At 40.8% G+C, this 15,121-nt stretch overlaps 1 protein-coding gene across 4 annotated transcripts in view; it reads left to right on the top strand.

The window, feature by feature from the left end:
• Window positions 1–9,428, top strand: part of GLCE (glucuronic acid epimerase) — a 201,020-nt gene extending 191,592 nt beyond the window's left edge. For all 4 annotated transcript variants that reach the window (XM_059912902.1, XM_059912900.1, XM_059912898.1 and 1 more), the window contains one exon: window positions 5,424–9,428. In XM_059912902.1, coding sequence (XP_059768885.1) covers window positions 5,424–6,448 — 1,025 coding nt within the window. In that variant the 3' untranslated portion in view covers window positions 6,449–9,428. The remainder of the gene's footprint in view (window positions 1–5,423) is intronic.
• The last annotated feature ends 5,693 nt before the right edge of the window (window positions 9,429–15,121 follow it).

The following is a 15,121-nucleotide window of genomic DNA, read 5'->3' as shown; positions in this document are numbered from 1 at the left end:
CTTTAACACCCCACTTTCACCAATGGACAGATCATCCAAAATGAAAATAAATAAGGAAACACAAGCTTTAAATGATACATTAAACAAGATGGACTTAATTGATATTTATAGGACATTCCACCCAAACACAACAGAATACACATTTTTCTCAAGTGCTCATGGAACATTCTCCAGGATAGATCATATTTTGGGTCACAAATCAAGCCTTGGTAAATTTAAGAAAATTGAAGTTGTATCAAGTATCTTTTCCAACCACAACACTATGAGACTAGATATCAATTACAGGAAAAGATCTGTAAAAAATACAAACACATGGAGGCTACACAATACACTACTTAATAACGAAGTGATCACTGAAGAAATCAAAGGGGAAATCAAAAAATACCTAGAAATAAATGACAATGGAGACACGACGACCCAAAACCTATGGGATGCAGCAAAAGCAGTGCTAAGAGGGAAGTTTATAGCAATACAAGCCTACATCAAGAAACAGGAAACATCTCGAATAAACAACCTAACCTTGCACCTAAAGCAATTAGAGAAAGAAGAGCAAAAAAACCCCAAAGCTAGCAGAAGGAAAGAAATCATAAAGATCAGATCAGAAATAAATGAAAAAGAAATGAAGGAAACAATAGCAAAAATCAATGAAACTAAAAGCTGGTTCTTTGAGAAGATAAACAAAATTGATAAACCATTAGCCAGACTCATCAAGAGAAAAAGGGAGAAGACTCAAATCAATAGAATTAGAACTGAAAAAGGAGAAGTAACCACTGACACTGCAGAAATACAAACGATCATGAGAGATTACTACAAGCAACTCTATGCCAATAAAATGGACAACCTGGAAGAAATGGACAGATTCTTAGAAATGCACAACCTACCGAGACTGAACCAGGAAGAAATAGAAAATATGAACAGACCAATCACAAGCACTGAAATTGAAACTGTGATTAAAAATCTTCCAACAAACAAAAGCCCAGGACCAGATGTCTTCACAGGCGAATTCTATCAAACATTTAGAGAAGAGCTAACACCTATCCTTCTCAAACTCTTCCAAAATATTGCAGAGGGAGGAACACTCCCCAACTCATTCTACGAGGCCACCATCACCCTGATACCAAAACCAGACAAAGATGTCACAAACAAAGAAAACTACAGGCCAATATCACTGATGAACATAGATGCAAAAATCCTCAACAAAATACTAGCAAACAGAATCCAACAGCACATTAAAAGGATTATACACCATGATCAAGTGGGGTTTATTCCAGGAATGCAAGGATTCTTCAATATACGCAAATCAATCAACGTGATACATCATATTAACAAATTGAAGGAGAAAAACCATATGATCATCTCAATAGATGCAGAGAAAGCTTTCGACAAAATTCAACACCCATTTATGATAAAAGCCCTGCAGAAAGTAGGCATAGAGGGAACTTTCCTCAACATAATAAAGGCCATATATGACAAACCCACAGCCAACATTGTCCTCAATGGTGAAAAACTGAAACCATTTCCACTAAGATCAGGAACAAGACAAGGTTGCCCACTCTCACCACTATTATTCAACACAGTTTTGGAAGTTTTAGCCACAGCAATCAGAGAAGAAAAAGAAATAAAAGGAATCCAAATCGGAAAAGAAGAAGTAAAGCTGTCACTGTTTGCAGATGACATGATACTATACATAGAGAATCCTAAAACTGCCACCAGAAAACTACTAGAGCTAATCAATGAATTTGGTAAAGTAGCAGGATACAAAATTAATGCACAGAAATCTCTTGCATTCCTATATACTAATGATGAAAAATCTGAAAGTGAAATTAAAAAAACACTCCCGTTTACCATTGCAACAAAAAGAATAAAATATCTAGGAATAAACCTACCTAAGGAGACAAAAGACCTGTATGCAGAAAATTATAGGACACTGATGAAAGAAATTAAAGATGATACAAATAGATGGAGAGATATACCATGTTCTTGGATTGGAAGAATCAACATTGTGAAAATGACTCTACTACCCAAAGCAATCTACAGATTCAGTGCAATCCCTATCAAACTACCAATGGCATTTGTCACAGAACTAGAACAAAAAATTTCACAATTTGTATGGAGACACAAAAGACCCCGAATAGCCAAAGCAATCTTGAGAACGAAAAATGGAGCTGGAGGAATCAGGCTCCCTGACTTCAGACTATATTACAAAGCTACAGTAATCAAGACAGTTTGGTACTGGCACAAAAACAGAAATATAGATCAATGGAACAGGATAGAAAGCCCAGAGATAAACCCACGCACATATGGTCACCTTATCTTTGATAAAGGAGGCAAGCATATACAGTGGAGAAAAGACAGCCTCTTCAATAAGTGGTGCTGGGAAAATTGGACAGGTACATGTAAAAGTATGAAATTAGAACACTCCCTGACACCATACACAAAAATAAACTCAAAATGGATTAAAGACCTAAGTGTAAAGCCAGACACTATCAAACTCTTAGAGGAAAACATAGGCAGAACACTCTATGACATAAATCACAGCAAGATCCTTTTTGACCCAGCTCCTAGAGAAATGGAAATAAGAACACAAACAAATGGGACCTAATGAAACTTAAAAGCTTTTGCACAGCAAAGGAAACCATAAACAAGACCAAAAGACAACCCTCAGAATGCGAGAAACTATTTGCAAATGAAGCAACTGACAAAGGATTAATCTCCAAGATTTACAAGCAGCTCATGCAGCTCAATAACAAAAAGACAAACAACCCAATCCAAAAATGGGCAGAAGACCTAAATAGACATTTCTCCAAAGAAGATATACAGATGGACAACAGACACATGAAAGAATGCTCAACATCATTAATCATTAGAGCAATGCAAATCAAAACTACAATGAGATATCATCTCACACCGGTCAGAATGGCCATCATCAAAAAACCTACAAACAATAAATGCTGGAGAAGGTGTGGAGAAAAGGGAACACTCTTGCACTGTTGGTGGGAATGTAAATTGATACAGCCACTATGGAGAACAGTATGGAAGTTCCTTAAAAAACTAAAAATAGAACTACCATACAACCCAGCAATCCCACTACTGGGCATATACCCTGAGAAAACCATAGTTCAAAAAGAGTCATGTACCAAAATGTTCATTGCAGCTCTGTTGACAATAGCCAGGACATGGAAGCAACCTAAGTGTCCATCATCGGATGAATGGATAAAGAAGATGTGGCACATATACACAATGGAATATTACTCAGCCATAAAAAGAAATGAAATGGAGGTATTTGTAATGAGGTGGATGGAGTTAGAGTCTGTCATACAGAGTGAAGTAAGTCAGAAAGAGAAAAACAAATACAGTATGCTAACACATATATATGGAATCTAAGGAAAAAAAAAAAATAGGTCATGAAGAACCTAATGGCAAGATGGGAATAAAGACACAGACCTACTAAAGAATGGACTTGAGGATATGGGGAGGGGGAGGGGTGAGATGTGACAGGGTGAGAGAGTGTCATGGACATATATACACTACCAAATGTAAAATAGATAGCTAGTGGGAAGCAGCGGCATAGCACAGGGAGATCAGCTCAGTGCTTTGTGACCGCCTGGGGGGGTGGGATGGGGAGGGTGGGAGGGAGGGAGATGCGGGAGGGAGGAAAAAAAAAAAAAGATTTAAGCTCTGTATAGACCAAGATATTCACATTTACCTTTAATGTTATAAAATTTGTGCTACATATATTTTTGTTGTTTTTCTTTCTCTTTTTCTTCTTCTTCCTCTTCCTCTTCATCTTCCTGCTGCTGCTACTGTTTGGTTTTAATATGCTCAGTTTCTTTTCTTGGTAGAAGTCAACTTTCTGAGAGTCAGCCATCATTGTACTGTAGACATGCAAGAGAAATTTCCTATTTGATGATCTGTCAAATAAAACAGCTCTGCTATTTTATCAGCCTCTGAAATCACTGGCTTCAGAATCATCATCATCATCATCATCATCATCATTTTATACTATGTTCCAAGCCACTATCCTTTTTTTTTAATCCTCACAGTTACCTTGCAAAGTAATATTATTTCTACTTAACACGTGAAGAAACTGAGGCTCAAATAGGTGTATCTTGTTGAACATCTCAAAGCTAGTAAGTGATGAAGTGAGAATCCAAACAAAGTTTGTTTGTTTTAACTCCAGAGCCTCCCCCAGTATTCCTCACTTTTTGTTGGCTACATGAGCCGATTGCTTAATTTCCAGAATTTATTCACAATTCCAATGAATATCTGAAAACAAACCTATCATTTTCAACATCAATTGGTGATTCAGAGCATGTATCATACAGCCAGACTAGACAACCTGTGTTCAACTCTTTGTACCTTAGGCAAGTTACTTAACTTCTGTGTCTCTGTTCATCATTCATAAAGTAAGAGTAATAATAGCACTACTCTTGTAAGTGTTATAATGACTAAATGAGTTAATATGTGTAAAGCACTTAGAACATAGTAAATACTTACTAAATATTAAGTAAATAAAAAATTTTTAGGGAATTCCCTGGTGGTCCAGTGGTTAGGACTCCATGCTTCCACAGCTGGTGGCCCAGGTTCTATTCCTGGTTGGTGAACTAAGATCCCGCAAGCCACGCAGCACAGCCAAAAAAAAAAAAAAAAAAAATTTTTTTTTAATTCATGTCTAACTGTTCTTTTCTTCTAGGCTCTTTCTTGTAATATTATGTGCTGAGCCAGCTTTTGGCTATATTTCTTCTTTTTGTAGAATGGGTATACTAGACAGTCATTGATTATTGGTCAGCCAGTATTTGATCTAGAAAAGGCAGTTTGACCACAGTACCTTAGCTATCTGCTAAGGCCATTAACCCCTCTAATGTAAACTAGACAGGCCAAAAGGTAAGAGCTTTGCCCTGATGCTCACAAGCCATCACGGACTCAACAGTTGTCATCTGTTTATGGTTAACTTAGTAAAAATAAAAATTTTTTTAAAAATCTGACATATAATATATTGAAGTGGGCTTCCCTGGTGGTGCAGTGGTTGAGAATCTGCCTGCCAATGCAGGGGACACGGGTTCGAGCCCTGGTCTGGGAAGATCCCACATGCCACGGAGCAACTGGGCCCGTGAGCCACAATTACTGAGCCTGCGCGTCTGGGGCCTGTGCTCCGCAACAAGAGAGGCCGCGCTAGTGAGAGGCCCATGCACCGCGATGAAGAGTGGCCCCCGCTCGCCGCAACTAGAGAAAGCCCTCGCACAGAAACGAAGACCCAACACAGCCATAAATAAATAAATAAATAAAGCTAGGCTAAAAAAAAAAAAAAATTGAAGTATTAATTTTGTATGGTCAGTGATTGTCAAGGATGAATTGCAAGTAACTTTTAAATACAAAGAGCTTCTATTCTAACCAGTCTTTTTTGGTATATTTTCCCCCTACAGAAACCAGTGATGGTGTATCCTTGCAACTGGGGAACACAAAAGATTTTATTATTTCATTTGACCTCAAGTTCTTAACAAACGGAAGTGTGTCTGTGGTTCTGGAGACCACAGAAAAGAATCAGCTCTTCACTGTACATTATGTCTCAAATACCCAGCTAATTGCTTTTAAAGAAAGAGACATATACTATGGCATTGGGCCCAGAACTTCATGGAGCACGGTTACCAGGGACCTGGTCACTGACCTCCGGAAAGGAGTGGGTCTTTCCAATACAAAAGCTGTCAAGCCAACCAAAATAATGCCCAAGAAGGTAGTTAGGTTGATTGCAAAAGGGAAAGGCTTCCTCGACAACATTACCATCTCTACCACAGCCCACATGGCCGCATTCTTTGCTGCCAGTGATTGGTTGGTGAGGAACCAGGATGAGAAAGGTGGCTGGCCAATTATGGTGACCCGTAAGTTAGGGGAAGGGTTCAAGTCTTTAGAGCCAGGGTGGTACTCTGCCATGGCCCAAGGGCAAGCCATTTCTACATTAGTCAGGGCCTATCTCTTAACAAAAGACCATGTATTCCTCAATTCAGCTTTAAGGGCAACAGCCCCTTACAAATTTCTGTCAGAGCAGCATGGAGTTAAAGCTGTGTTTATGAATAAACATGACTGGTATGAAGAATATCCAACCACACCTAGCTCTTTTGTTTTAAATGGCTTTATGTATTCTTTAATTGGGCTGTATGACTTAAAAGAAACTGCAGGGGAAAAACTCGGGAAAGAAGCGAGGTCCTTGTATGAGCGTGGCATGGAATCCCTTAAAGCCATGCTCCCCTTGTACGACACTGGCTCAGGAACCATCTATGACCTCCGGCACTTCATGCTTGGCATTGCCCCCAACCTGGCCCGCTGGGACTATCACACCACCCACATCAATCAACTGCAGCTACTCAGCACCATTGATGAGTCCCCAATCTTCAAAGAATTTGTCAAGAGGTGGAAAAGCTACCTTAAAGGCAGCAGGGCAAAGCACAACTAGAGCTCAGAACCAAAATCATATTTCAGCCTCTGCTGTACACAAAAACTACGGGCTCTCTGTCAGCAGAGCATAGGCACATTTTAAAAGGTTGTATACTAGGTTTTTGTGGATTACATCAAAGTGATAAATGATCCTTAAAACCAGTCTTCTGAGATAATTGCATTCGATGAGTTGGGTGTTTAGAAATGGAGGTGGCATTTGGAGCAGAAAAGTGTTTAGTCAATGGGTGAATGAAAATGTTTAACTTGGCCTTGCTTATCACCCTATACAGATAGTTCCACAGATAGTCCAGTCCTCTCGGTTTGGGAAAGACAATGGTAAGTAGCTCTTACTGGCCAACTGTCCAGCACTTGCCTGCAAACTTAGTATGGGGCTCTTTTTAAATGTGATTATTTATGTTTATGTTGAAAGCAGACTTTAAAAATATAATGTGCTGTAATACAGTAAATATGTACTTGTAGCCTGAATAGTGGACTGTGCAACTTTAAAAATGATGTTTCTTTTCTATATATTAATTTTTTGGGAGTGAATGAACATTTGTTGGATTTGTTCAATTTGTTATATATGGAGAATATTTTGAATTTATGGTTTTCTTGAAACGTGTAAATTAAAAACACAACCAGTGTTCAGGCTTCACAGTTATATAATGTAAGCACAACTAAAATGAAACTTGTTGACTGCACAAGAAATTACAGAAATGTTATCTGTTTTATGAAACTTGATCTACAATCAGTAAAGGTTTGATAATCATTCTATCCCTCCTCTACCCCCATTGTGGTGGTTTCTTTTTGTCACTATCTAGAATTTTGTATTTCATTTCAGACTATGCTAGAGAGTTTTTTCTATGTTGGGGGGACATTTGGGAATTTTTATTATAAACTTAAATTTGGAGAGGAGGTAGTAATTTTGATAAGTCCACTACCACTGTCTTTTTAAGATTTTTTTTCCCCTTTAAAGGAAATTACTAGGTCAGATATTATAAGGTTTTGTAGCAGGTTTTTTTTTTTTTTCTACTTAGATCATTCTTGGTTGACAACTTTCCAAACTATTGCCTTTTGTGCATCAGTGTTTTTCCTTTGCAATTTTAACTTTAAATTATTTCAGCTATTGGATAAAAGTGATGCTACTGCATTAGCTGTACATGTGTAATCAGACCTTTATTTTAGTTTTATACCTCACATAAATAGGTATCATAGCCCTCTACCCTGGGTAGTGTCTGCTATAAGACTTCAGGCAGTAGGTCAGAACTGAAGGAGGCTGATTTTGCTGTCTTTGTTTTAGTGTATGACAATACACTAAATCAATACAATAACTTATACAGAATGGAAACATGAGACCCCATATTTTCAGGGGACTGAGTCTGACACACACCGTGCAGTTTGTGTGTGACCTGTATGAAATGCACATCAAGAGCCAGGTGGGCACCTGCCTGCACACTACATCTTGATTGAACTCAGCCTACCAACACCACTTAGAAACCAGAGAATACATACATATCTATGTACAAAATATATGTATCAGTGGCAAAGGGGGCAGGAACGAAGATCTACAACTGAAGACAATATTAAACTGGCCATGGAAAAGTAAGTTTAAACTCCCAATTTATGTGACCACAAGTCGATTTTGCCCACAACAAAACAGTTGTGGGTTATTAGGCTTCCCCCTAGCCGTTGACCTTTGTAGTTCTTACACATTAGATGTCTCAACAAGAATATCTGGACTCCTGCTTTTTTTATTTCAGGGCTCAAAAATAAACCTTCTCCAATCTGGAAATCGTTTTTACTCCATCGTATTTGTTATTATTTAGAGCAGTCCAGACTTCTGCCTTGTGTTTGCATACTGGTACTTCAGATTGAGGGAATCAGTGAAAACAGTATGGTACTGCTTCTGTGACAAATATCAGTGCCTTAACAATGTGGCTGTCTTTTTCCACTGAAAAAAGAAAGACATTTTGATCTAGAAATGGCATTGCTATTTCATTGCTGTTGGTTTCACACTGCCTTCCACGTTGCAACAGCAACTCGATTTTTCCTGTGATCCCAGAATTTTCAAAAAGGGTGAGTTGACCCTGTAGCAGCACTGGCTGTACAAACCAGTGGTTCTCAAACTAATGCCTCAGAATCACCTGGGAGCTTTACTGAAGTACCGATTCCAGATATTCAGTAAATCGGCCTGTGAAGCATGATAATCTGCATTTTTAAAAAAAGTGTTCAGGTAATTCTGATGCAAGTGAACCGGGGGATATATGTGGAGAAACACTGCCCAAGACCATCCATCACACTTTTCTTCCTAAACACCTGTGGAGTTTTCTAGGATTTTAAATCATGCAAAATGTTTATTTAGTCTGAGCTTTGCGAGAATGGGGAAGGTATTTTAAAGTTTTGTTTTATTTCTTTAAATTTTTCTTTGTTCCAAGAATATGGGTATTAGTTGTTTACACTTACCTTGAGTTAGCTTTGATATTAAATTAAACCTATTGCCACTTCAGTTATAAAACCAGCCAAAAGTTTCCAGATGAAGGTCAGGTTTGACCCTTTCAGAGTTATTGTACATAAAGGCTTCATCCAAAAACCATCCAGTGTATGTGAGCAAGTACAAAAATGACACACAAGCACAACTCTACAGATGTGGCAGACCTTTTTCTTTGTCGGTGTGCAAACTTTCACTGAAAGCTGCTATTTTCATCCTCCTTTTAATTGTTTTTCTTGTTTCTCTTCCATTGTACATGTGGGTTATAGACCATGTGTTAAATATGCAATAAAGTGTTTACTGGATGCCCTTCTGAAGGGTAGTCCTTTGTAAAGCTGTACAGACTTTGCAGTTTAAGCACAATGTGCACATGTTAGTTTTATATACAGCAAAACTTGATTTTTTGCAGATGAAAAGGTATTTTGTTTCTATACAAAGTAAATCGATTGTTTGTGCTTAATGTAAAGCAGCTTTATATAATTGTAAAATAAAGTTTTTATCTTAAAAGGAACATACCTGGATGTTTCTCTTTCTTCTCTGATTATTCTAAGATTACTTGAGCCCAGCAAGCATATTTCTGACCATTTTCTGTTCAGCTGGTGACAACTAGTCAGGCAACAAATGTTCATTAAAGGTGTGTCAGGCCCTTTAAGAGAAAGTGGGGAATATCATATGGGCCTTCATCCTAAGGAGGTTTAGTCTATAGGGGGAACACAATGTCCACAAAACAGTTTCAGAAAAATAAAATGCCAAATTGTGTGGTCAGTCAGGGTAGGTGTTACAGAGGAGATAGCCTAAGCAGGGGCTTCAGGCCTGGGTACCAGGTGGAAGAAGAAGGGGTAACGTGAGCAAAAGCAAGGTGCTGTGACAGTTGTGAGGATGCCCTTTCCCATGCTAATTCAGGCTGGTAACCACTTTTGTCTGATTCCGATTTATTTGAAAGTTTGTTTTTGCTGTATTTCCCATACATAAACTCTTCTCCAGAACAAAAAGCATTATTTAATCTCTGCCCCCTCTTCCTCTCAGAAAGTAATGATTTTACTTTCCCTAATATGTATGAAACCAGAGACTAGTCTGGCTTCCTGTTATGTTTCATTGCACATTATTTTTTAGATTATAAACATTCTGCACCATTTCTATAATGGAATTCCAATTGATCACCAATCAACTTTTTCTACCTGATGAGTGCACATACTTTGACAGGCTGCTAATCAACATTGTTGTCATCTCTTCTTTCTCTCATCCTCAGTTGGGAAACAGCCATAAGACTGCAAGCAGTCCTTGGTCTGAATGAGGTCTTGCACTGCTCTTGCCTTAATTTTGCTATCTGTAGCCAAACTGTTAATACATCGGCCATTCTGCTTTAGCACACTGAGCATCACATATTTGCCTCCCCATTGCCCTTGAGAGGAGACAGACCCTCCATGCTGCACAGGACTTATTCCATAGTCTGGTGAGCTCCTTTCCTGAGAACGCCTCCTTTGTCTCCACAGGGCTTTTTTATTTTTATTTTTATTTATTTTTGGCTGCGTTGGGTCTTTGTTGCTGCACGCAGGCTTTCTCTAGTTGCGGCGAGCGGGGGCTACTCTTCGTTGTAGTGCATGGGCTTCTCGTTGCAGTGGCTTCTCTTGTTGCGGATCACGGGCTCTAGGCCTGTGGGCTTCAGCAGTTGTGGCTTGCGGGCTCTAGAGCGCAGACTCAGTAGTTGTGGCGCACGGGCTTAGTTGCTCCGCGGCATGTGGAATCTTCCCGGACCAGGGCTCGAACCCGTGTGCCCTGCATTGGCAGGTGGGTTCTTAACCACTGTGCCACCAGGGAAGCCCTCCACAGGGCTGTGAGGGCCATGGTGTGCCATGTGACTCTGCCTCCCTCTAACAGTCATTTCTAACATGACTCTTAGACCAGGGGTGAGTCCCTCACTCAAGCTGGGCCAATCATTCTCTCCCCCAGGAATTGGAAATTGGGATGGATTTAAAAACAAAACAAAACAAAACTGAAGCAGATACACAATGAAAAGCAGAGATGAAAACAGAATCTTGACAATGCTCCAGGCCCTGGGTCCAATGCATTTCTTTTTTTTTTTTTTTTTAATAAATTTATTTATTTATTTATTTTTGACTGCATTGGGTCTTTGTTGCGGTGCGCGGGCTTCTCATTGTGCTGGCTTCTGTTGTTGCGGAGCACGGGCTCTAGGTGCACAGGTTTCAGTAGTTGTGGCATGCGGGCTCAGTAGTTGTGGCTCGTGGGCTGTAGAGCTCAGGCTCAGTAGTTGTGGCGCATGGGCTTAGTTGCTCCGCGGCATGTGAGATCTTCCCGGACCAGGGCTCAAACCCGTGTCCCGTGCATTGGCAGGTGGATTCTTAACCACTGCGCCACCAGGGAAGTCCCTCCAATGCATTTCTGAGGCCATCAGCATTCCACTCTGGTTCCATGAGATTCCACTGTATCCTTAGGATAAATGAGCCCTACTTAATAACATAGTGTCTCTATTATAAAGAAAAGTATAATGTGAGTTCTACATTTTCCTTCAGTCTGGACCACTGTATTTGCTAGGGTTGCCATTTAAAAAAAAAAAAAAAAAGCCACAGACTGTGTGGCTTAAATAGTGGAAATTTATTTTCTCGCAATTCTGGAAGGTAAAAGTCCAAAATCAAGGTGTCACCAGGGACGGTTTCTTCTGCGGCCTCTTTCCTTGGCATGCAGAATGCTGCCTTCTTGCTGTGTCCTCACATATGGTCATCCCTCTGTGTGTTGTCTGTGTCCTAGCCAGTCATATTGAATCAGGGCCCATTAATTCAGAAACCTCATTTTACCTTAATTACCTCTTTAAAGGTCTTCTCTCCAAACACAGTCACAATCTGAGGTCCTAGTGGTTAGGACTGAAACATGGATTTTGGGTGGGACACAATTCAGCCCATTAGCAACCATTCTTCACTCATTCAGTGCACAGAAACCAAACTAGCCAGGCTTGCCATTTAATTTATTGACAACCAGCTAAGGCCAAAACTCAGAGATCTTTGGGGAGTGTTAGGTGGACTGAAATCTAGACCGGGGACTCGGGAGGCAAGGCTCTCTGGCTCTGCTGTTATCACATCAGGAACTTACTCCACCCCCGTGGGCTTCAGTTGCCTCCTAACACAAGTCCAATAAGAGAGAACTAGTTGATCTTAAAGTTTTTTTAGGGAAATAGTTGATCAAAAAGTAACCACTAAGCTTAAGCACTGGTGCTAAAAAAGTATATAGACACCATCATCAGCTGCAAGATTTTTATTCTTCCTGCCATGTGCCATTTCCATTAGCCCATTCTGAATATAGAACTCTGAAGTATTGAAAAAATATATTTAGGTACAGAGTATATCAGAATTGTAGGTTGTGGTGAGATTTTGTTTCATGACAATTTAAAAAATATCAAGTCTGCATTATTGTAGCATTATTGTTACAAATAGTTAACAATATAGGGATAAAATACTGATTTTCATTATACCAACTCATTAAGGATGTCACATTGAAAATGGATGTGAATTTAAATGTGTTGGTGATGAGTTTCAATGTTTGCGGCTCACTTTCTAGTGAAAAGATACAGTTACCATCTGGTAAGTATGATTGGTAACTTGTGTGTGGATGCTGCATTTCCTGAATGTTAAGTAGCAGCAACACTGTGTAACTTTTCTAATCCTTTTCCAGAAGTAAGATTTTGTGAAATGACAGGACTGCAAAGCAAACCATCGAGCCGTAGCCAAGAGAACAGCGAAAGAGGAAGAAAAAAGTCCTGGGAAGGATCAGAAATAGAGCAGCCCACGAACTGCTGGTAAACACATGGTTTAGGGAGGATATTATTAGGCAACCCCACCCACATTGCCTCTAGTGCACCTGGAAGAGCCAGTGCCTTCCTGGGATTTTGCTCAGTTCTCATCAGCACCTAGTGAAATCCCCGAGATAAGAATGGCTGTTCCATTTCAGTTTAGAAAAACTAGTAGAGTAGTAATCTCTTTGGGCATTAGAGAAGGAAGTAAATCCCTGAGGTCTGGTGGGGGTGGAGGGTTCTTGGCAAAAGCGCAGGAGCTTAATTTAATGCCTGTTACTCTGTCTTTTCTTTTTTAACACCGGTGAGATTAAATCTCTGCAATTCAATGAATACAGAGTGGGAGGCCCCAAACTAATTCCCAAATCCCATCAATGGTGTGGCAAGGTAATCAGGAGGAGGAGAGTGCATCTTCTCAACTCCTGCAGGCAACAAAGAGGGTACTGTCTCCATCTGGAAATACCCACCAGGAGGTGTCACCCAGGCAGCTTCTTGTCAGCTTGAGTAAACATTCAGAGCTCTGAGTATCAGGATACAGCAAAGTACAGCCAACAATGGCTCTGGATTGGTGTTTCTTTTTCTTTTTTTTAAAGTAGAATGATAGAAAGGTTTTTTTTTAAGATTTATTTATTATTTATTTTATTTTATTTTATTTTATTTATTTTTGGCTGCGTCGGGTCTTAGTTGCAGCAAGCGGGATCTTTCACTGGGGCACACGAGCTCTTCATTGCAGAGCGCAGGCTTCTCTCCAGTTGTGGCACGCAGGCTCCAGGGTGCGTGGGCTCTGTAGTTTGTGGCACGCGGGCTCTAGTTGAGGTGCTCAAGCTCAGTAGTTGTGGCACGCGGGCTTAGTTGCCCTGCGGCATGTGGGATCTCAGTTCCCCAGCCAGGGATTGAACCCGCATCCCTTGTGCTGCAAGGTGGATTCTTTACCACTGGACCACCAGGGAAGTCCCTGGATTGGTGTTTCTTGTTCTTTGTTTAGGAATAAGGAGAGGGAATAAGCACCATTGTAGGTGCCCCCCAAGCTCAACCTCATTTACCACTCAGCCCGACTCGGGTGGTAGATGAGAAAACAAAACGCTGTTTAAGCAGCTTGCTCAAGGTCATGCAGTTCCTTTCATGTGCTAGCTGCCAGGACAGCAAAGGTAAGAAGATGCCGTGCCTGCCCTGAGCCACAGCCAGGAGCGCTCTTCCAAGGGTAGGCTTTGGGTAACCTCCCCCACCCAAATCAAAGCCAAGTAGTAGTGGGAATATGGGCAGCTCAAGTGTCTGCGTGCACACAGTCGGGCTCTGGCAAAAGGACTCCACATGTACCACTAATTCTTTTGACAGTCTTGGGAGGAAGTACTATGTGAACTTCACAGATGAAAAAACAAACTTGGAGAAGTCAAACAACTCGCCAGAAGTCAGTAATTTGACAGCCAAGGTCTGGAAGCCAGGTATGTCCGCCCCCAGATTCCATGTTCCCAGCCATCATCCCCAAGCAATAACCATGACCCGCTAGCTCCTGACTCCACCCCAGGGGGCTCAAGTAAGGGTGCAGATCTCAGCCCCAGTGCTGGCCCACAGATGGGAAAATGAGCCCATTTCCTCTGTGGACTCTATGAGATCTGCTGAAATTGATACTTGCTCCACTAAATGATTAGAAGAGCCTGGAAACAGGAGGTTGTTTCAGCGATCAAGTCTCCTTGGTATGTGCCCCGTTTCTTCTGCATCCCTGGACCATCTGTATACATTAGATCTTGGATGACCCAGCATCACAGCCCCTCCGGCACCCTCCTGCTGTTTACCGTCTTCCGTAATGGACTTTCAAAAGCTCTGTATGTTACAGAGTAAGATGTAAGGAGAGTGTGTTTGTGTGTGCAAATGCACACACACGTATGTAAATGCACAAGAAACATCTGGAAGGATTCAGCGGGCGGTTACCAGGCAGCCTGCCAGCAGCTGGAGAGGCAGTGATGAGTAAGAATGGGTCCCTGCCGTCTATAATCTGCAAAAGTAACAGATTCAGGAGGCATACGTTTTTTATTCTTTGCTATGAAAACAAAACATTTAAAAATATTACAAATTCCAAATTTGAGTTGGAAATAATGAGATTCTAAAGAACTTTCCTACATTAAACTTTTTAGCATCCTTCCATTAGTTTAGTTTATCCTCAGGGTGGTCCTAGGGGACCAATGGAGTGGGCATCCACTTTAATGGCAGAGTGCAGGCCTCCCTACAGCTGCTCATTTTCTCCATCCCCCAGAACAAACCGGTTCCCCAGAGTTCTCAGCACAGAGTTCTCTGGGAGATGGGTCAGGGTCACGGTAAGCCCCAGACCCATGTGTGTGAGCACGCTCACACACACACACACACACACAGTGCAGCCTGCCCACCCCCTTGGGAAATTCAGAACT

This window comes from Balaenoptera ricei, chromosome 2 (genome assembly GCF_028023285.1).
Source record: "Balaenoptera ricei isolate mBalRic1 chromosome 2, mBalRic1.hap2, whole genome shotgun sequence".
Taxonomy (NCBI): Eukaryota; Metazoa; Chordata; class Mammalia; order Artiodactyla; family Balaenopteridae; genus Balaenoptera; species Balaenoptera ricei.
The sequence above is the reverse complement of the archived record's forward strand: the minus strand, read 5'-3'. Positions and strand labels throughout refer to the sequence as shown.